Source organism: Dryobates pubescens, chromosome 11 (assembly GCF_014839835.1).
Source record: "Dryobates pubescens isolate bDryPub1 chromosome 11, bDryPub1.pri, whole genome shotgun sequence".
Classification (NCBI taxonomy): Eukaryota; Metazoa; Chordata; class Aves; order Piciformes; family Picidae; genus Dryobates; species Dryobates pubescens.
In genome coordinates, this window is record NC_071622.1 from 30,407,571 (window position 1) to 30,429,759 (window position 22,189).

Below are 22,189 nucleotides of genomic sequence, written 5' to 3' on the forward strand. Positions count from 1 at the left end.
CTACTTCTGCTCTTCTGTGCCCACTCAGTCATTAGCCTTTCTTCCAGTATTTCCCTCAGGAGTGACAATTGTGGTGTTGCTAATCATTACATGGACACTTGCCCAATAAGAATAAAACAGAGCCATGAAGCAGTTTCATATGCATGCTCTCTACAAGTCCCTGTCCAATTTCTAGTATCAAGCTGTGCCTCAGAAATATTTAAGCCCAGCAGGTGTGAAAAGTTGCTTCAAAACAAGAAAGAAGAAGGTTGGGAATGGTTGTTATATGTATATATGTAACAAGTCATGGAAGTGACAATCTGTGACTTAGCTGACCAAAAGAGGAGGAGGAATTGGATTTCTATTAGGGTTAGGATTAGGGTGAGGAAAATCATAGAATGGATTAGGTCTTAGAGATCACCTACTCCAACCTCCCTGCCCTGGGCAGGGATGCCTCTCAAATCAGTGTGCAAATGAAGCAATTGCTTCTATTGCTAATAAACCCAATAAATGTTACAGAATCTCTCCTCTGCCATTTGAGATCCATGATTAAATGAAAGGGAATAAAGAAAAATGTCTTTGCTGTCAACCATAATAATATGAAATGTATTGGAAATGCCTAGCTGGCAAACAGTCTTGTTAAACTAGACAGACAGGGCCAATTTTGAGGAACAAGCTTCCCTAGACATCTTTAGAAGAAAGGATGATGCAGTACTGAAAGTTATAAAACTTCGTCCAACACAGGGTGGCAAAGATATGCTCTAGTGATACAAACTGCTGGCAGTGAATCCCACAACTAAGTGATCCTAATGTCCTTCAAAAAGTGTATTGTGAAAAACCTTCAAGCATTTCAGACAGCTAGTGCTGTGACTCTACAGGCTTGTGCTTTGCCACAGAACAGTCTGATCCCCTGTGCTGACATAGCAAGAGTGCAAATCCCAGATGGAAAATTAATCTCACAATGCAGCCAGATTGAGTTTCCAATTCTCTAGTGCATAACTTGAAGGTTGTTCTGCTCAGCTACTGAAGAGGTGAGGGCAGAGAGACCTTAACTAGTTTGACATCCTGAACATCATTTAAACAAGACACGCTCTGAAAAGGACCTTACTGGCTACGGACAGTTACAAAGGATTCATGGTACCCTCCTTTGTACTCATCTTTCCTATAAAATATTGCCATCACATTTTTCCCTGCTTAAATGGCCTGGACAGAAGGGGAGTCCAAGGTCCAAATGACTTCAGCCATGTCTCTGAGTATGTGGATAAAAATCTGTCCTTAAAATAGAAAGGAGATGGATCACAATGCATTTGAAAAAAAAAAAAGTATCTATCTACTATTAAGACACATTTATGGTTTCTTCATATTTATAGTTTTGCTCAAGAAAAGGCAGGGCCAGACAGCTGTAAAAACTCTAAGGTTGTGATATTATTAAACTTCTTCTACAAGCTGCTCTTAGTCTTGGTCTGTTTGGGGAAAAAAAAAATCAACTAATTGTACATCTCCTTAGACAAATTCCACCATGGTCATTTCATGGCTTGTTACACAAATATTCATCAGCAGAACCTGACCTATTCTAGCCAGCATATTTGCTCCAGCTTGCCAGGTCTTGGGCTTACTGTCAGATGAGAAGGTTACCATTGGTTTAGTAAGAGTCTCAATTTCTGCAGACTAACAAAGCACTGAATCTTATTCTTTGCCAACATCAGCTGTTGTGAGTCCATGAGAAGCTGGAAGACAGGACAATGTGTGTGTTGAGCTGAGAGAAAAGAGGATATTTACATCCATAGGGTTGCTTTTGATGAAGTGATCAGGTGCGTGCATGCATGCATGCGAGAGACAGAACTTGGGTGAAGTCAGTGGAGCTCTGCCAACATGCAAAGCTTGCTACACCTTCAGCACAAAGACATAGGATTAAGCAGATTTCTTTAGTCATTCAAGCAGTTTTACCATTTCATTCTATCCTCATAAATGCCAAAAGTAATAAAGTCTTTTTCTATACCCTCAGACAGAACTAATAAACAGGTAAGTCACACCAAAATCCCAATGTATGCTGCCCCATCCCCTTCCACCATTTGTTTGTTTCCTTTCATTACATTAGTGTGGGATGTCATTAAACCACCTAGTTTAGAGGAAAAAATAATATAGCCTCATCTTCAAGTACTGGATTTCTGAGATTGTTGCCTCCAGCATTAGCATTTCTGTGCCAAACACTGAACTAAAGGCAATGGCTAGTTCTGTTATAGCCAACACTTCATGCTGATTTACTGTGGCTGCTGTTCCTTGCCATTAAAGGGTTACTGAGAGATTCCAAAACTGAAGGTTGGTGGACTGGATGACATTTAAAATGGAGCATGCTAAGTTTCCACAAAAGGACAGCACTTAAGGAAAGATGCTGCCTTTGTATCCTATTACCTAAAGCGTCCACAACTTGTTTCTGAAAGGCTAATAATCTGGAGCAATAGGGAGAGCTCTAACAGCCTTTATCATTTCAAGATGTGTCATCTACCACTGAGCTGTGTGTCAGATTCCTGTTTGGGCTCTGATCCAGTAAAGTACTTCAGCACATGGGCAGCCCTGCTTATCTTCAACTGAGCTTCTTGCCTGCTTGAAAGTTAGATGATGTACCTAAGTGCTTGATTGGATCAGGGCACTGGAGTAAACTGGTGTCACTCCTCTGAAATCCGGGAGCAATGCTGATTTACATTAACTGAGAATCCTGCATTAGGATTATGGGCTAAGACCATCTGTCATTTCAGTAGCTATATGACCTGCTACAACAAACTTTGACATTTTCTTAGACAAGTTTTTACCTGTAATAATTTCAAGTGATATAAACCAACCACAAATCATCTGATGTGACAATGAACCAAACACTACTCTACAGCATGTACTGATCTGGTAATACATCAAATGCATGACAATACATAGCACTAGACACTGCACTCCACCATGAACATTTAACAGCAATGGAGTTATCTCTCTCTACTCTAATATAAAAGGCAGCCAGCAGGATGATATCAAATGAAGGCAGCTCTGCTTCTCATAAAAGGACCTTGGGGACTCCAAGGAGATTTGTGTATCTGCACTTCAGCAGCATAGCAATGTGGAAATGTTAAAGTTAGTAAAGCAAACAGTCCTCAAATGAGAAGGGCAACAGATGTCAACTAGTATCACATGTCAGTAAACAGCAACAAGGCAGAGGGTACTTTTCTTAGCACTTTTGTGAAAGCATCATGCTATCAGCTACAGCCACATCTCAGATGCTTGACCCTCTAAGTGGTGGGGCTTGTATGTGTGATTAAACTCCCACCAAGAAAAGATTTCCAATCATATAGAAATACTGAAGATGGCTGAAAGAAAGAAGAAATGCTTCTGTGTATTTATTATGTCTTGAAAAGTGAAAAAAAAAATAAATTAAGAAAAAAATCACACTCTCAAACTGATTGAAAGCTCATTCTGTGCTCGGCTGAGACAGACAAGCATTTGTATTTCCCAGCTTTAATACAGAAGGATCATCCTTAGGGCAAAAGAGTAGTTGTGATTCATCTGCTTTTTACCCTTACTGCAAAGACTTCTGACAGTGAGGCCAAAATATGCTAACTAAAAAGGCACTCTTTGTACCATAAACTCTAGGCCACAAGGAACTGGACAGTGGCCATCAAATCACTGCCTTTTAATTTTTCTCTCTCATCTATATTTCTCTGCAGATTTCTGGTAAGAAGGCAGCTGACTCTATACAAAAGCCAAAGGCATTGCCAGTATCTTGGTGGTTTCATGCATGCCATATTGAATCTAACTTTGTTACACAAGAAAAAAAAAACCCTCTCAATTAGGCAAAGACGCATTTCAGGGTCAAATCACCAAGGAAAAAGGTGAAGGGAGACTTGTACTGCCTAGTCACTGCTTTGAGTCCACACCTGGTTAGCTGCAAACCTACTCCACAGCCACTGAACCACCTAGCTGCTTATGTGGAAAACAGTTTGCGTCTCAGCAAGCAGAAGAGTCCACACCATGAACTGTCCATGACATCCCTTGGAAACTTTGCTGCCAGTCTCAGGCTGCGCCAAGGGAGGTTTAGGTTGGATGTGAGGAAGAAGTTCTATACAGAGAGAGTGATTGCCCATTGGAATGGGCTGCCTGGGGAGGTGGTGGAGTTGCCGTCATTGGAGGTTTTCAAGAGGAGACTTGATGGGGTGCTTGGTGCCATGGGTTAGTTGTTTAGGTGGGTTGGATTGGTTGATGGGTTGGACGTGATGATCTTGAAGGTCTCTTCCAACCCCATCTATTCTATTCTATTCTAAACGAGAGAACAACAAAGGGATGGCCTGTGAAAATTCCTCTTTTCACCATCAGACTACTGTCTCTAACAGTACATATATAGCTACAGATGTGCTGAAACATAAAGTCATTTTTTCATGGAGCACCTCCTGTGAATTGAGACTGATATATATAGTCCAGGAGGAATTTGTAAAACATCACTTAAGTGAAGAGGCCATACCCAGCCAGCACACTGCTCAGAAAACCAAGAGCTGTCACCAAGCTCTGCCCAAGCATGGTCTCCATTGAATTTTGTGCTCCACCTCTACATGTCCACATCTGGAGCTTTTGAAGAAAAGGCAGGCACGCTCACAATGACTTAACACACTGCTTGCGTGCGGCATGGTGTCCGAGAACAACCATCTCCTTCCTTTGCTGTTCCAAAATCCTCTGATTAAGGAAACAGGAAAAAAACCCCTCATATCCCAGCACAGGAGGAAGGCCTTTACTAAAAGGTGCATTAATAGAGTGAGGCAAGCCAATGAAATGAATAATTTGCTGCTCTCTTTCAATATTATGTTTACACAAGTTGATTATAGCACTTAATTACTAATTCAACCTGCTCAAAACCAAGAGTGCTTTAAATTTTTAATCAGATGAGGGAAGGCAACATTCCCTAACTCAACAGGGAGAACTCATTTTATTTCCTCTTTTGCTTTCCCAAGTTATTACCATTTCTAAGGAAAAAGCTGGTCCCCTCCCTGATCTTTCACTTGGTTCTTGCTTTTGAAAATATGGAAATCAACAAGCCACTGGTATTAATTTCAGTCCATGACCCAACAGGTAATGCTTTGGAAGAGGAATAGAGGATCAGATCATCAACTGAAGCACATCCATTGAAATAAGTGGAAGAAAATTACACAAGAGACTGATCCAGAAATGGAAATAGCCTAAATCCCCTCCAGTTCTGTCAGCAGAAACATCGAGTATGGCCTGGTACTACTTATGTGTGTTCTTATGAAATGCTGCCTATTTACAGCTGCCAGTTGGTCCAGTACCAAGGCTGTGGACTGTTGCACTAAAGAGCTTCTTTACATTCATGACAACCTGTAATTGTCCTTGTGAAGAGATGAATACATTGCATCTCACATCTTCCTCCTGGTTGATGTTTATTAAACTTCTTCTATGTGGGGTTTGTTATTTGGTTTTATCCTCTGTTACACCACCCAACTACTTCCTTACATGACTGAGAGGGGATGTCAATTAAATCAAGCATAACTAAGCAGTGCACAAACAAAACTCTGCAAGTTCCTTTTATACAGAATTATAAGTAAATCATTTCCTCTGCACCCTCACAACTTCAAACCCCTCTCTGTAATATATCTGCCTTGCAGCTATGGAATCTCTGCCTGTTATCTTGAAGGTGAGCCAGCTGACCATGATCCACAGAGCTTCCAGGGCTGCTTCCAGGGATGCAAACTGTAGCTAAGGGGTACTTCACTTGCTCAGCTGCTAAATAATTCAGATGATCCACATTAGGTAATTACCTAACACCTCTTCCTAGAGGATCCAGCTCATCCTCATTTATTTTACCTCCAATCCACTTTATAAAAACAATGAAATAGCTTTTCCATAGATTTTTGCAGGACATACCACCTACCTGTGTGCAACCAAAACTAAAAAAGACAAGACTATGCCTTCCTTAAAAGTCAGTTTTGTACCCAAAAAACCCCATGTAGCCTTTAATGTACAGCTCAATGTTTTACACCAAAAATGACTCGAGAAAAAAGATTACAGAATGCTACCAGCCCAATGTATTAGGATAAATCATACAAAGCTTCTTCTCTTCCATATTGGCCAGTAATAATGACCCACAAGAAGATAGCAAATCCAAAATAAATCTGGTAATCTAGTTTCATACAGGTAATTTTATTAATTGCTTTAATATGCAATTAAGGAACAGTCAGTGGGCTGCAGGATTTTATAAGGCAATAATCCTGCTCCCTGGTGTACAGCTTTGTCCCAAAGAGTAAGTTATCCAAAAAAATGAGCTGGATGGCTGCCAAATCAAACAGCACCTTCTTCCCATTTTCAATTACTTGCAAGTGAGGCAGAGTAACGAGGATATACTGGAAAGTTTGACATTTATTTATTGAACATTTTTACTGAGAGGGAACTGCTGGCTTGCTAAACCGGAAACTATATTTTTACTACAGAAACAATTGCACAGAAAACCAGGATCCTGCTGCTCAGCATGAAAGGAATGGCTAGAACCAATACATTGACCCATCTAAACCAGTAAGGTTTATTTCATTCAGTGCAGCAGATATTTCCAAAGTCTCAAACCCGAACATACAGTTGTCTGCTTCAAAATTCTTTATGTCACACAGCACTGTGTGACAGCTCACAGGCACAACAATCAAGACACAGCAAAACTACTAAAAGCATTTGGAGGGGCAAATGAAAAGATAATGCAAGAAGAAATTCAGAAGACTTTTCTCCCCTACATAACCAAAAGCTGAAATGGGGAAGAACTCACCACCCTGAGTTTTGTTTTTGGATAGACCAATTGTTTTGATTCAGTTTTACCACAGAGGAGAAAAATGCAGGGAGAATAAATGAAGAAGAAAATAGGGAAGCCAACGTTCTTTGAAGCAACAACATATGGTGACCAGGCATGAGAGATGGAGGTTATAAATCTTTCCTTGATAGAATTACCTAAAGATGAAATGGCAGCTTCAAGGGGCTTGAGCTTTTAAAACCACACTAGAATCAAGCTAATTAACCCACACACTTAGAAATTTTGCAGTAAGCTTCATTTCCAAAGCTTCTTTGTAAAGGTTCAGCATCCTGAGAGTTTTGGTAACTGATACAGGTGTGGTCAGCAGAAAGCATGAAAATCTTTACCCCACAGATCACTCAAAAATGAATAAAAAGATGTGAAAATTATGAATTAGAACAAAATGCTGCATGCTGCAAACAATCACTGCTGTAGTACAGAAAGAGAAAAGAGACAGGAGATATGCTGGTGCTTGTTTCTTTGTGAGAAGGGACACCAAAGGATAGAGGAAAAGCTCTGTACTATTCCAGCCACTAGGGCCAACTGCCCAAGGAAGTGAAGGGTGAGAATCCTCTCATGAACGTTACTGACCGGGTCCATTATTCAGTGCTGTGTAGGTAACTAAGCTGCCTGTCCTTGAAAAATCCATCCTCCCATGTTTCTCTGAAGCACATACCTCCCCACTTCTAAATCCTGGTGATGGAATGCCACAGGACTAAGCATCAGGATAGCACAGGAGTATGAGGGTAACAGCAGCTACCACAGCCACATGCTTAACCCCTAAGGAAATACCATCCATTTCCAATGTGTTTCTTCACTGTTAAGCTAAATAAAGCCTAACTAATTACTATATAAGGTTACCATGCAGCTGGATCTTCCCCAGATGACCCATCTTTTCCTCCTCTGTTGAAAAGTGATGCCCTGGTAGATTTTGAGGACATTGTCTTTGTGTCCAGATTTTTAAGTGAAGAGCAGACTGCCAGGGCAGTGATACTGAGGTGGCTGCCCCATGCCCCAATGCCTACAACTGACACAGGTCAGTTCCAACACATAATACAGGTTACACCCCTGCAGCATGCAGACACTACAACAGCCCTGGCTCTGCAGGCTCCCCAGCTCCTGAACCATCCCTCGCTGTGCACACAGTACTCAGCACACTTGCACATACTTCCACACAAGACTCCCTGGCAGCACTACCACTATTGCTTATCACTAGCAGGTTTTGTGTGTCTGTTCAGCAGCCAGCCCTTTTTGTCAGCAGAGCCTGTTAAAGCCAGACTAAGATTATCAGAAGTGATTTTGAGGGATCCTGGCTTTGACAGCTATTTCTGATCTGTCCTAAAGATGTTTGAGTTTTAGGAAATGGAGCACAGCCAACCCCTGAAAACCAGATAGCTTTTAAGTGTTTTGATTTTGACATTGAGTGGAAATGTCCAAAAAATCATTCTGAGAAATGTGACCAGCCATTGCAACAAACACAGAAAAAATTCCCAAACAACCATAGGCATAAGGAAAGAGGTTATTGGTTAAAAAAAACCCCACAATTTTCTCCTTCATTGTTAGACTGAACAAACAAAGAGCTTTGGAAAGCACAATAATTAAGCATGAACCATCTATTAGAGGACAAGTAATAACCTCTATTATTTGCAAAGACTACAATGATGCTGCATGTTTGCAGCAACACCTCTAAGAAAGGTTTGTTTTGAAAGATGTGTTAGGAAAAAAGACATAAGAGAAGGTAACTGAACTGTAATGCTAGATATGCATTTATGCCTCCCTGTCCCTAAAAAGACATTTATTCAGGTTCTGGTTTCTTGATCCCATGTAGCTGAACTCTTTAAAAAATATTTTTACATAATACAACATCTTTGCTTCATGACAAAACTGGTATTGCCATAGGTGGCACCTCTTTAACAACAAGCTTCTGAACACACGCTAAGCCAAAACACTTAGCGGGTGGTTTCCTCACACTGCAGAGATGTTGTGGCATCCTGGATAGGATTCAGGGCCTCACCTGGCTCCCAGTCATCACCACAGGCAGTATGATGGAAAGAAACATACTTCAAATGCCCAGTGGGATGTATAATAGCAGTAGTTTCCCCTTTTCAGTTTCAGAGAGATCCCAGGGAAGCACATGGGCTTGACCTGTAACTGAATGAAACAAAAGGAAACTCTCCTGCTGACTGGAACCAGACCTTACACAAACAGCTGCTGAAGCACTGACAAAGGCAGAGGATGTATCTGGGAAAACAGAATACTTATGCAGTGCCGAGGCACTGGGCTGCAATTTCTCTTTACTCTTTTTTTTTTTGGCCATAGAACAGCATAGGTTGGAAGAGACCTCAGATATCATCTACTCCAACTTCTCAGCCATGGGCAAGGCTGCCTCTCAACTAGACTTGGCTGCTCAAGGCCTTATCCAACCTGGCATTAAGTCACTTGATTTTGGCAGAAATGAGAAGGGAGCATGAGAAGTCATGAAGTCCAACTCCTGATAGTCACAGATAAGCCCTTAGGAGCTGGTTACTCCGGGAAGAACCTGCACCGTACTTACAACAAGCTAAAACCCCATTCCCATAACCAGAGGTATTTTCTGACATGTAACAGCAAAAGAGCAAATTGTTTTAAAGTTAAAAAGTCTGTGACTTCAATGAAAAAGATTTCTGCCATGGTATGCTGTCCAGACTAACCTATAAACACATGGGCTGCAACAGAAGTGCAGCCAGCAAGTCAAGAGGGATATTCTGTCCCTTTACTCTGCTTTGGTGAGACCCCATCTTGAATATTGCATCCAGTCCAGGGTCCCCAGCATAAGAAGGACACAGAGATGCTGGAGTGAGTACAGAGAAGGGCCACAAAGATGATCCAAGGGCTGGAGCACCTCTGCTATGAGGATAGGCTGAGGGACCTGGGGTTGTTTAGCCTGGAGAAGACTCAGAGCATACTTTAGAGCTCTCTTGCAGTACCTGAAGGGATCCTACAGGAAGGCTGCAGAGGGACTTTTCATAAGGGTGTCTAGAGACAGGACAAAGGAAAACGGGTTGAGGCTGAGGGAGAGTAGGGTTAGACTGGATCTTAGGATGAAGTTCTTCAGTATGAGGGCGGTGAGTCTCTGGAATAGGTTGCCCAGGGTGGTTGTGTATGACTCCTTCCTGAGGGTGTTCAAGACCAGGTTGGATGAGGCCTTGAGCAGCCGAGTCTAGCTGGGAGGTATCCCTGCCCATGGCTGGGAAGTTGATGATCTCTGAGGTCACTTCCAACCCAAGCCATTCTGTGACATTACTGGATATGCTCCTGAAATATTTTTATATATCAGGGCAGGGTTAAAAACCTGAATGCACCAAAATTACCTAAATACATACCACATTAGATTTTTTTCTAATTGTTATAAAGAGACATGCTTGGTAAAATCAATTTTGAGATGTTCAGGTTTTGCATGTTAGTGGAAAACATCTTAAATTTGGAACGAAGTATCTATGTATTTGAAAGCAGATTAAGAAATTGACAGCTGCCTAAACATGAGCCAGCAGTGTGTCCAGGTGGCCAAGAAGGGCAATGGCATCCTGGCCTGCATCAAGAATAGTGTGACTAGCAGGAGCAGGGAAGTCATTGTGCCCCTGTACTCTTGTAATGGGTTGGGGCGTCAAACGGCCACAACTCTGCACTGGTTAGGCCACACCTTGAGTCCTATGTCCAGTTCTGGGCCCCTCAGTTTAAGAAGTACATCGAGACTCTTGAACATGTCCAGAGAAGGGCAACAAGGCTGGGGAGAGGCCTCGAGCACAAGCCCTGCAAGGAGAGGCTGAAGGAGCTGGGGTTGTTTAGCCTGGAGAAGAGGAGGCTCAGGGGAGACCTTACTGCTTTCTACAACTACTTGCAGGGTGGTTGTAGCCAGGAGGGAGTTGGTCTCTTCTCTCAAGCAACCAGCACCAGAACAAGAGGACACAGTCTCAAGCTGTGCCAGGGGAAGTTTAGGCTCAAGGTGAGGAGAAAGTTCTTCACCTAGCGAGTCGTTCGCCATTGGAATGGGCTGCCCAGCGAGGTGCTGGAGTCACCATCCCTGGAGGTGTTCAAGAGGGGACTGCACATGGGACTTGGTGCCACAGTTTAGTCATGGGGTCTGTGGTGACAGGTTGGTCTTGATGATCCTTGAGGTCTCTTCCAACCTTGGTGATTCTGTGATTCTGTAAGTGAGAACTAGTACCAAAATGGCTACTGAAAAGGCATTCATCAGAACAATTTCTCCTCATGAGCACTAGAATTATAGAAGTCAGATACATACATACATATATATATATATAAAAAAAAAGTATTTGTTGCAATGGGATTCATCTGAATGGAAAAATTCTTATGCAAGGAAACTGCTCTTCCTGCTAACCTACACAGCATTGCAGCATATTCACATTTGGAAATTTCCCATTTGGAAAAATGCCAAACACAGCCCAGTTCCTCAGCTTATGCTGGGCTGTTTATTGATTGCTGTGGAGCTGAATCAGTTTAACTAGGTAAGAAGCTCACCTACCCTATTCAGAAAACACATTACGTTTTTTGTGCAAAATTTCATTTACAAATATCTCTGCCTGATTTCATAAAGAAAAGTCTATCTAGGGACCATCCTGATAACTAATTTTGTCTAATCTAATGCAGTGTCGCTGTGTAGCAGGAGGAAAGGACGTCTTATACTAGCGGAATTGACAGGTGGGAATACAGGCATGATTTGGGGCATTCAGACTCTCTGTTGGGTTTCTGAATACTACTGGTTCTTTTTTATAAATGCAGCTAAGTTAGGCTTTGGCTGATCCAGCAAACATAAAAGCTTTACTGCTACTTTTACAACTGTTATTGGATTGAAATAACATGAATAAACATGAAATTCCATCCTCATTATTAAGTCTGCATTGAATGTGGGTGGGACAAGAGGTATAGGTGTGTCTTTTTTTACTGCACAAATAGTGCTATGTTGGTTTTTATGTTTAACATTCCTCAATATGAAGGAAGGAAAGTAGGACAAATATAACTGAGATGAAAGTGTGACCTTCTTGAGTCTTGCCAAATTCCCTTTTTTGTCTGTAAAATTACAGGGCCAGCTTTCACAGACAGCAGCTTCAACCTGCACGTCCCTACGGTCAGAAGACAAATGAACCTTCGATACAAGTAAATAGCATACAGAGTTTGTCTTCTGTCTGTAGGGACATGCAGGTTGAAGCTGCTGTCTGTGAAATTAAGTGTATGGAGTTAAAAAGAGGGTGGAGAGAAAGTAATGCTTGCTCTTGTCTGGCGGTGCAGAAGGTACAAACTTTTCCACTTGAATTCAAGCGTATGGTGCCAAACGTCAAAGTGTGAAACACATTAGGACTGAAAAAAACCCAAGCCACCAGGTACTGCATACCTGTATAGATGCAAAATCCCCAGAAGCACAAGCTCCAAGAATAGCAGCACCCACCAAAACTGACTCCACTTCTTTGGACAGGACAACAGGCTTGCCTACACAAGAAAAAGCCATGCCTCTGTTAGGAAGAATAGAGCAGTACTGCACTAGCCACACAATAAATAATTAAAGCAAAAACAGACAAAGAAAAAAGGAATCAAAAGGACTTGAAAAACCATGTTCACAACTTCATTCAGAGCTACTGGGTTAGTCTCTGTGGTTCCAGGCTCCATGAAAAACACAGAAATTAAGTGAAACTATTTCAGCAAAATAATAACAGAGAACATAAAGCACACAAAAAGAACAGCCCCCCAGATCCCTGACACTGGCTATTTATCTGAAAGGGTTTGGTAGAAACCTGTTACCCACACCCTCCAAACCCACGTGCCTATTAAAAGTTGACCTGGAGGGGAAAACAGGGTGGTATCCTTCTTTCTTTTGCAAGGCACAAAAGTGTTTGTTTTTAAATATACATCAACAAAGCCTGTCTGGTTTCGCTGGAAGCCATGAAAATGTGACTAGTAAACATTCACTAGCTACGTATGAAATACGAATCATAGAGAGCATGCTATACACCAGTCACACCACACATCAGAAGAGAAATCTTGACTCCTAAATTGTGCAAGAAACTGAAAAAAAAAAATTTTAAAAAATGATTAAGACACTGGAAAAGCAAACAAACAAACTATATATTGTGAAGCAGAATTAAATGTTGTTGCTTCGTCACTTGCGGGTCCCACATGAACATACTTACCCTCAGCTCACACAAATATTTTCTGAAACCTGCATAATTAATGTAAAAACAGCAGGAAAAAGAGTAATAAATGAAAAATCAGCCTGCCTTCTTAATTCTCCTTAGAAATCTAAAACAACAGCACAGGCCTAAATGCTTTTCTAGCTGCAATTTAGAAGTTTATCCTCACTAAGCCAAAAAAATTAATATTCCTACAGTATTTGGCATGTGGCTAAGTTTTCATTACTGAGTTAATTTCATTCAGTGACTGATGATGCAAACACACAGTGATGGGAGGGTTCCTTCTGTGAATAGCCTCCATGGTATTATGCCCCCCCCCCCAAAATGCTGCTCCTGAGATCCAGCTGTAAGATTAGAAGGAGCTGAAACTTGGAAGAAGACTTAAAGTGAGCTATGAACAACTCCTAGAGAGGAAAAGGCAAAAGCACACTTTTCAAAATGAGAAAGACAATCATTAATGTAAGAAACAATTATTGATACAAAGAAAATCCACCTTCATTCCAGGCAGCCAGGTAGAGAGGGTAGGACTAGGTGACCTTTGGAGGTCCCTTCCCATTCTATGGTGCACTGTTCCACCAGTGTATAGCTCCCTATAAACAAGTGGCATACAGGTGCCCCAGGCAGAGCAATAGGGAAAGAAATTGGATACAGTTTGATTGCTGGAATGACTATTAACAGCAAACTAGTGTAATTAAATTCCTCTGACCAAACAAAGCCACCTTAAAATACTGAGTGGAGGATCAGTCATCTGAGCATCCCTTCAGTTCAGATGGACCACAGCTCAGGGCTGGGGTCAACTCAAAACAAAAAGCCATCTGAAACTCAGGCTCCCATCTCCATGGCTGTTTGGTAGCACGCAGTTTTCAGCATGCTCTAAAATTTACTGCACATTTTGGCATCATCAGAATGAATGCAGAATTCTTACCAGGCAAACAAAAAGATCAAGATACTTTTTTAAGTGGCTTGCGAAATTATCTGTTGGCTGTCTGCATGGCTGAGTCAGGGGCATTTGCAGCTAACAATAATATATTCAGATTTTTTTCTTTTCAGGAAAGAATGGGGGATTGATCCTGGAATGTTAGTTATTTTATCTGATAGGCTCTAATGAGTTCAACATAACCAAGAGCATTTCAGTGAGATGAACTCTGACATCCCTTGTCAGTCACTGATTTTACAAATGGGGGAGAACTCCAGACTGCAAAAAGGCCTTTTTGTACTGAATTGCACTTGGCCATTAGTTACAGTCAAAGAACTCCTGACTACATTTTAATCAGAATACCTTTTCACAGACCTTTTCTTTTGCACGTCATGAACCAGCATCCCAACTCTACACACAGATGAAATTCATCTGAAGTATTTGAGTTCTATAAGGAAAGGCACAGACTTGACAACATCATTTCCACAAAGTATCACCTAGACTACAATCTATTTAGAGAATTTCAAGAGCAACAGGCATTATCCTTTCTGCTTCTCCATTTCTGTTGTCATCTTAGGTAAGTATATAAAGTGTATTTTCACCTCACTTCCTCCATCAAGTGTGGTTTGATGTTAGGGCAAGTTAGATCTCCAGACCAAATGTTCCAAATCTGAGCCTTAAGCTTTATTCATGACAGCTCAATTGGTCTTAATTTGAAATACACCCCAAACTCACATCATTCAAAAGTTTCTCTGAAGTCCTTTACACTATTTTTTTTTTTTTTTGAGGGGGCGTGGGGGGGGTGGGGATTCCACTTTTTTTTTTTCAGGTATATTCAACTGAAGGCCTTTTCCAATCACAGCACTTCTCTGTGTTGAGATGTCTAGCACAGACAGGCTTAAGGGAGACCAAAAATACTATGCAAACCTGAGACCTCCACTTGTAAAGGACCACATAACCAGCACCTTCCACCCATCAGGAATTCTACAGAACCAAATGCAACACCACACAGGAGGAGAAATTGTCCCTTAAATCACATTAATGATACAGACATGGAAGCAATTCAGAAAAGAATTCTTTTATGTAATGGATACAATGCCCAGCATGAGCAGGATGTGTCAGAAGCCAAACAATTCAAACAGAATGAACTAAGAGAAGGTTTAGTAAAACACGTCTTATGCAAGCAATGCTCACAAAATCTCGTGGCCATTATCTTCATCTAACTAATGTCTTACAATCTGACTGAATGGAACAATTTCTACAGAACATTTAGAACAAGTTTTAAAAATATGATAGTGAGAAACCTTTCTGACATCAAATTTACACGTAATGGTTTACAAAAATGCCATTAAAAGTCTTCATCCGATTGCACGTTCTCAAAAGCCCTGCAAGCCTAAGCACCACAGACTGGAAACCACGCTGGAAGTTTCTCCTGAAATCTGTTCTCTAACAATACAAAGTATGGAGCTGTGTTTGCATCACATCTCAGTGTTACTGAAGTAGCTTTAAATTTCAGGAATTTTGATCTTGCGGGAAGTAACATTTCATTGCACACTTCTTGGCCAACCAGCAAAGTACAGTTCTATATAAAGAAAGTATTTATTTTTCCAAAGAAAAAGTATTTAGCCACCTGAAACAGAGGAGTTTACACTCTTTTACCCACACTTCCTCTAACTTACCAGTAATGTCAGCATGCATCTGCACAAAGAGAGGGTTCTTGCTCAGCCCACCACACAGGAACAACGTGTTGATACGATGCCCTGAAGTCTCCATAGTTTCCAAAATATGTCTTGTTCCTAACTTTAAAAGGGAAGGAAATAAAAAAAAGAGCAAGAAAGGAAACAAATTTAAAAAAAAAAAAAAAAAAAAAAAAAGAGATGATGAACACAGAAGAGGAGGCTCAGGGGAGACCTTATTGCTCTCTACAACTATCTGAAGGGAGGCTGTAGACAGGCAGAGGTTGGTCTCCTCTCCCAGGCAACCAGCACCAGAACAAGAGAACACAGTCTCAAGCTGTGCCAGGGGAGGTTTAGGCTGGAGGTCAGGAAGAAATTCTACACAGTGAGAGTGATTGCCCATTGGAATGTGCTGCCCAGGGAGGTGGTGGAGTCGCCATCATTGGAGGTGTTCAGGAGACACTTGATAGGGTGCTTGGTTGCATGGTTTAGTTGATTAGGTGGTGTTGGATAATAGGTTGGACGTGATGATCTTGAAGGTCTCTTCCAACCTGGTCTGGTCTATTCTATTCTATTCTATCTTACAACACAACTTGCAAAAAAGAATGATACTGCGCAAAAAAAGATGATACTGCTCAAAAAAAGAATGATACTAACTGCCCCTACCAGTAACCTGAGGACTGGGAGCAGATCTGCAAGGGTACGGCCTCTGCTCAGCTTCCAGCCAGTAACAGGCATTGTAATTAAGAACTAAGAAAATCAAACAAATGGCACAAAGAATTGGGAAGTACATGGGCACAGCACATTGCAGTAAACATCCTGGGGCTGGCTGAAGAAATGAAGACATAGCAGTCCACAGTAACACAGGGAAATGGAGCTAACAGGGAAGCACTGACAAGGGTGAGGCACAGGGACTCAGAGAAGGCACAGAAATGGGCCCCAGGAAAAACTGACAGTGGTGATAAGCAGCTATTTGTGACCAAGTGCAGCAGAGTACGGAAAACATTGCCAAATCCAGAACTAAAACCTACATGGCAAAGACGATCCAACCCAAACCTTCTATTTACTTTGTATAACAGCATCTGAAAATCACTCTCGGTACAGAGATTTCCATTCTGAAGCCAAATAGCAAAACAGAATTTAAAAAGGAGCAAATAAAAACCTCTATTTTCTGTCCTTTCAGCAAAAAGGAAAACCTGAATAATTTTGTATTGGTTTAACTATTTCTTTTGGCCTTTGCCCTATGCAAAATAAAATGTTCCATTTCATGCCTGGATTAACTGAAACATCTAAAATATAGGCATATTTTAAAACTTTTCATGTACAGTCTCCATTCTGAGACACTCAAAATTGAACAGCTCAGTGTTCCACTCTCCAAATGATGAAAGCAAATGCCTGCCATTTAAAAAGAATATTTTCTCCTTCTGTTTGCTTTGCTTGCCTCCAGTTCCTCACTGAAATCAACTTTCTCCTTCTTTCCTCTTGCAAGAACATTTTCCATTTCTTTGACAAACTATTTGTCTGAAACCAATTCCCTTTATAATACCTTGGAAGTTAATTTTGAAGCTCAGAATTTGACAAAATGCCAAAAACAAGGCAAAACGCTGCCCAAGCTGACTCTTTGAAGGTAGATTCCCCACAAAACACAATCTGGTCAGATTTCAAACACCCTCCTTTCAGTTTTCTTTCTGTTCTGCTGCAAGCTTATGAAGAGGTCTGCAGCATGCAACACTCTCCTTTTCAACTAAAAGCTACTGCAAATGGAAGCTAGCAGAGTTTCACCAGACTGGAGGTGGTCAGTATGAATGACTGGCACCACTCTGGATAGGCCTTCAAAGGTATTTTGGTTTTTCAGGCAAGCACTTGTGAGGAACTTCAGCAGCCCCAGGAGCAGCTGACTAAATCCATCGCTTCCCTATTGACACAGAGGGCTAATTTCCAAAGCACACAGCCACCATTTTAATTATGGAAAAATAAACTGCTCTACAAAGAGTCTGTCTCCTCAGAACGGGCTTGATGGCCACAATTATATCTCTGCCCATGTTCTCATCCATCTAGCTGCTGCACTGCATTTTGCAGTGAACGGTTAAGGGGATATTCTCTTTCACTGCTGCTCACATTCAGAGTTATTAACAACTTCTCTCCCGACATACACACGTCAAAGACCCTGAGAAAGAGCACGCTGTGAAAATTATTTTGTGTTTACCTGCCTGGAAAATTGTATTCAGGCAGCAATTCAAATTACAGCCAGACTTATTTCACTGTAGGGAGCAGGGGGGGAAACTAATTTAATCCTGGATTGGAGAAAATGCAAATTGAGGGGCTTCAAATGCAAATTTTATATAAGAAGGGGGGGAAAAAAAAGCTTCTCCTGCTTTCTCCGGCTGAAAAGAAAACCAGAGATTAACATTCTGTGGGCAGGCTGACACTTTTAACAAGACTTTTACTTAGGTTTAAAGTCTCTTTTGCGCCCATTGAAGACAGCTAATGGTACAGGATTGGGGCTGTCCTGGAAGAGAAACGTCTCCTTAAAAAAAAGTGATGCTAAAATGGGGAGTGATGGAGGATGGGAGGGGAAATTAAGTTTCCTAGGTATCACATTTGCAGTTAGTTAATATATCAAGTCAAAACCAAGTCTGCTGTCTAACTTTTCACTTACTGTTTCAATAGTGTTATAAGAATTTGTGTTTCCTCACATTGAGAACTACAGTCTGGCCTTTTCCTTAAATTGCACCATCAGCACAATTAGCTAGCAGACCGATATGCAGATGCTGAATTTAGTCTTCAACACAGTATTTGCATTTTACAATAACGTTTGAGCTGTGTCATATAACGAGATAATAGGTGACTTTCCCAGGATTTCCAGCAGAGAACATTTCCACTTCATTAGCATGATATAATAACAGGGCACCTGTTCCATACTGGGAAGTTCCTTTCAGGGGCCAGTATCAGTCGCTGGCATTGTTGAAACTCTCCTGACATTCTGATTTAAATGGTGGGATTATACTGAAGCATCAGGTATAGCCAAGCTACATTCATCTCAAAAAGGATTAAAACATCTGGGTCAGGCCGCTCCTGGGCACCAATCTAGGCTGGGTGCAGAGTGGGTTGAGGGTAACCCTGATGGAAGAGACTTGGGGCTGTTGGCTGATGAGAAGCTCACCATAAGATGCCAGCGCCCTCATGCAGCCCAGAAGGCAGCTCTGTGCTGGGCTGCAGCAAGAGGATTGTGGACAAGGGCAAGAAAGGAGATTCTGCCCCTTTGCTCTGCTCTTGTGAGACCCCACATAAAAATACCAGGTCCAGTTCTGGTGTCCCCAGCATAAGAAGAACACAGAGCTGTTGGAGTGGGTCCAGAGGAGGCCACAAAGGTGATTCAAGAGTTGGAGCATCTCTGCTATGAGGATAGGCTGAGGGAGCTTCAACCACGAGAAGAAAGACTCAGTGAGAACCTTAGAGCTGCCTTCCAGTAGCTGAAGGGATCCTACAGGAAGGCTGCAGAGGGGCTTTTCATAAAGGTGTCTAGCAACAGGACAAGGGGGAATGATTTGAAGCTGAGGGAGAGCAGGGTTAGACTAGATCTTTGACAGAAATTCTTCAGTACAGGGGCAGTGGAAGTCTGGAAGAGCTTGCCCAGGGAGATTATGGATGCCTGCTCTGTGGGGGTCTTCAAGGCCAGGTTGAATGAGGCTTTGGGCAACCAAGTCTAGTTGAGAGGTGCCCCTGCCCATGGTGGGGAGGTTGAAGTAGATGATCTCTGAGGTCCCTTCCAACCTAATCCATTCTATGACTCTGACTCAGAGCAGTGAATTCCAGGCTGGGGTTAAGTTCTCTTTACAAGAGGGAGGGTTAACACAGAAGATGTACAATTCACAATAGATTTACAGCAGCCTCCCACCCTCTATATCCCAGATGGCTGACCCAGCCTAGCAAAGTTGTTGTTTAACCAGTAGAGAAGTTTGGAAGTTTTCCAACTGAACAGAGTTTTGTCAGGAAAACTCCCCAATTCATCAATCTGTTAATGTTTTGCAAAAACACCTCAAGTTCAACCAACTTTTTTTTTTTTTTTTTTAAAAAGAAGAAAGAAAAATCACACAAAATATGTCAGAGGAATGTGGATTTCAGTCACCAAATGCCTGGGGACAGCACGCCCCATCGAAAATACTCTGCACCAGGGTTTGAAAACAACTTCTTTGACCCAGGTTTTCACTTCAAAACAGAAGTGCTTGTGAACTGCAAACCTTAGCTTCAAGAGAAAAATAGGGCTGAAATGAAGTATTGCAGTAAAATTACCTACCTCTGCATGTTAGCAGAGGACATTTCATAAAGACAGTCCTTTTGTCTGCTCTTACAGCAAACAGCCGTGAGTTTGAAATACTACATGTGAGGCAACTGCTTGTCCTGCAGCAGGAAAACAGAGAAAGGTTTAGGATGGGGTCTGTCAGGTCTGTAGTGTCATGAACTGAATCACAGACCCCTTGTAACCTCCTGTGGCAGAGAGCGTGCTGACTCATCTTACAGGCAAGCAGGGGAAACCCAAGGATTTAGGAACAATGTGAAGTGGAGGCATTTTAGGGGAGCACAAGTTCCTTCATACCATTGTCAAAGCTTTTTTTTTCCCCTCTCTCAAGTTCTCTCTAGACAGCCTGGGATGTTAATACTGCCCCATCAGCCTCTTTCCTCACATCTGCACTAGAGGAAAAAGCTCCATTTACAGAATTGTAATAAGGAGAAAACTTTCTAAGGGAACATTTTCTCCATAGTTTGTCAATTATCCTACAGCAGGGAGTAGTCACCAATGCAGGTAAACAATATCTTGCTCCTTTAAGAAGTCCATTAAGTGAATTCATCTATTATTAGAATCTGTTTAGCAGAAAAGGCTGATCAGCCTGCCACAGAACATAAGACAATTCATTTATTCTTTTATGCACTACAAATGGCTTACAGCAATGGCTTGAATTGTGGCCAAGTAGATAAGGGCGAGTTCATCCAGACCCCGAGACAATGTTAGTCCAACAACCTGTGCAGAGATCAAAAGGACTCAATTACAAACCCAGCCAAAGCAAAACTCTGAGCATTTTTCTATGGTTTCTTGTTGTAACAAGTATTAAGGGCTAATTCTATGTCCTGCTTTTGTAAGCTGTATACATAATGTTATGTTAAACATGTTATTCCTGGTCTGAGGAAGAACCACATAAATTGTTCTTGCCCTTGCAAAGAAGTGAAGAACAAGAAGCAGATTGTATGGGATTAGAGAGATAGATTAGTTCTGACAGTTTTATGTTATGACTCAGATTCTGCTTGTGAATGTATTTAATGTAATAATATGAAAATGCTATTACATAAAAATAACTTTTTAAAAGCATTTCTCCCCCTCCCTTCCATGCACCCTAACTCTAAAACACAATTAATAATTAAAGCCTATATCTTAACCTCCTTTACTCTGACATAAATCAATACTGTGCTGTAGTTACCCTGAATTGATATCAGCATAGGCAAGACTTGAAGGCAGCTGTAACTGTGGCAGAAAAATATGTTGCTATTACCAGCATTTGCATGCAGCCATCATACCAAGGAAATTCTGATTCTCCTGTAGCATTCTTTGGTAAATTAATACAGGTACTATTAGGACCCAAAAATACATAAAACTTTTGGATGTTTTCCTGGTTTGTGGTTTAAAACATGTTGCAGTGCTTACACCTACGCCCTTTTCTACCTCAGCCTCAAACAGAGCAGAGTTTGGTGCTGGTGAATAGCTCGAGGTGCTCACTTCAATGACAATGTGCCATTTTGAAGTACATTTCTGTATTAATGACCACATATTTTGGTATCATCAAATGACCCCCTCATGATATTCTTCTGTTATGGTTCTGCACAGTAACATCCCAGCTTGTGATCTAGCTGATCCAACACCCTCAACTTCAGTGAAGAAAAAAATCCACACAGAATGAACAACTCTCCAGCACAGCTCTCTGGTGAGCTTCCAAATGCTGCTCTTTCTAGTTCTGGTTTCTAGTTCTGGACTGCAATGCTCTGAAAATGTCTTTGTGCAGAATACAGTATTTCAAGCCTTTTGGAATTAAAATAATTGCAATTTTTAAACAAGAAACCACAATCAGACCAGGTTTATCTTTGAACAAAGGTGTATGAAGCACCATGGTTGCCCGTTTCCACTTATGAAAGCATCTAATACCCATTCTTAACATAGGGGATTCTCAGTTTCTGCTGAAATTTACCACCCACCAACTCCAATACAGCACATTTACTCAACATTTATGTGTTTAAATCAAGCAATCTCTCTTCAGAATATTTTCATTCATTCCCAGATAGCCATACCTAAAATTGTGTTGAAATTTGTTGCAGAATTTGGTCGGGGGGTGAGTTAACAGCCGCCAGTGCTGTGTCACTGCTCTGAAATGTGGCTCCTAGGAAAGATGCCGGGACACACACAGCACTTCCCATATGTTTAGAAAATAAACATGGCTGCACTGCTACCTCAACTACAATGATCTCTGGTTTACTGCTGAAACATCAGCACACTTTGAAATGAAGCAAGAAACTCAAATCCTGTGGGCTGGTTTAAAGAGCTAAGGAGGAGTAGGCTCAAAACTGGGGGGGG

General features: G+C 41.5%; 1 protein-coding gene across 5 annotated transcripts in view; it reads right to left on the reverse strand.

Annotated features, from left to right (window-relative positions):
• The window catches only part of FGGY (FGGY carbohydrate kinase domain containing), a 353,247-nt gene that overhangs the window by 19,280 nt on the left and 311,778 nt on the right, over nt 1–22,189 (reverse strand). For 2 of the 5 annotated variants that reach the window (XM_054165659.1, XM_054165658.1), the window contains exons 12-14: nt 20,516–20,590; nt 15,574–15,694; nt 12,186–12,280 (exon numbers count right to left, since the gene is read on the reverse strand). In XM_054165659.1, the coding sequence (XP_054021634.1) occupies nt 12,186–12,280; nt 15,574–15,694; nt 20,516–20,590 (291 nt within the window). The remainder of the gene's footprint in view (nt 1–12,185; nt 12,281–15,573; nt 15,695–20,515; nt 20,591–22,189) is intronic. The other 3 variants (XM_054165662.1, XM_054165660.1, XM_054165661.1) reach the window with 2 other exon arrangements.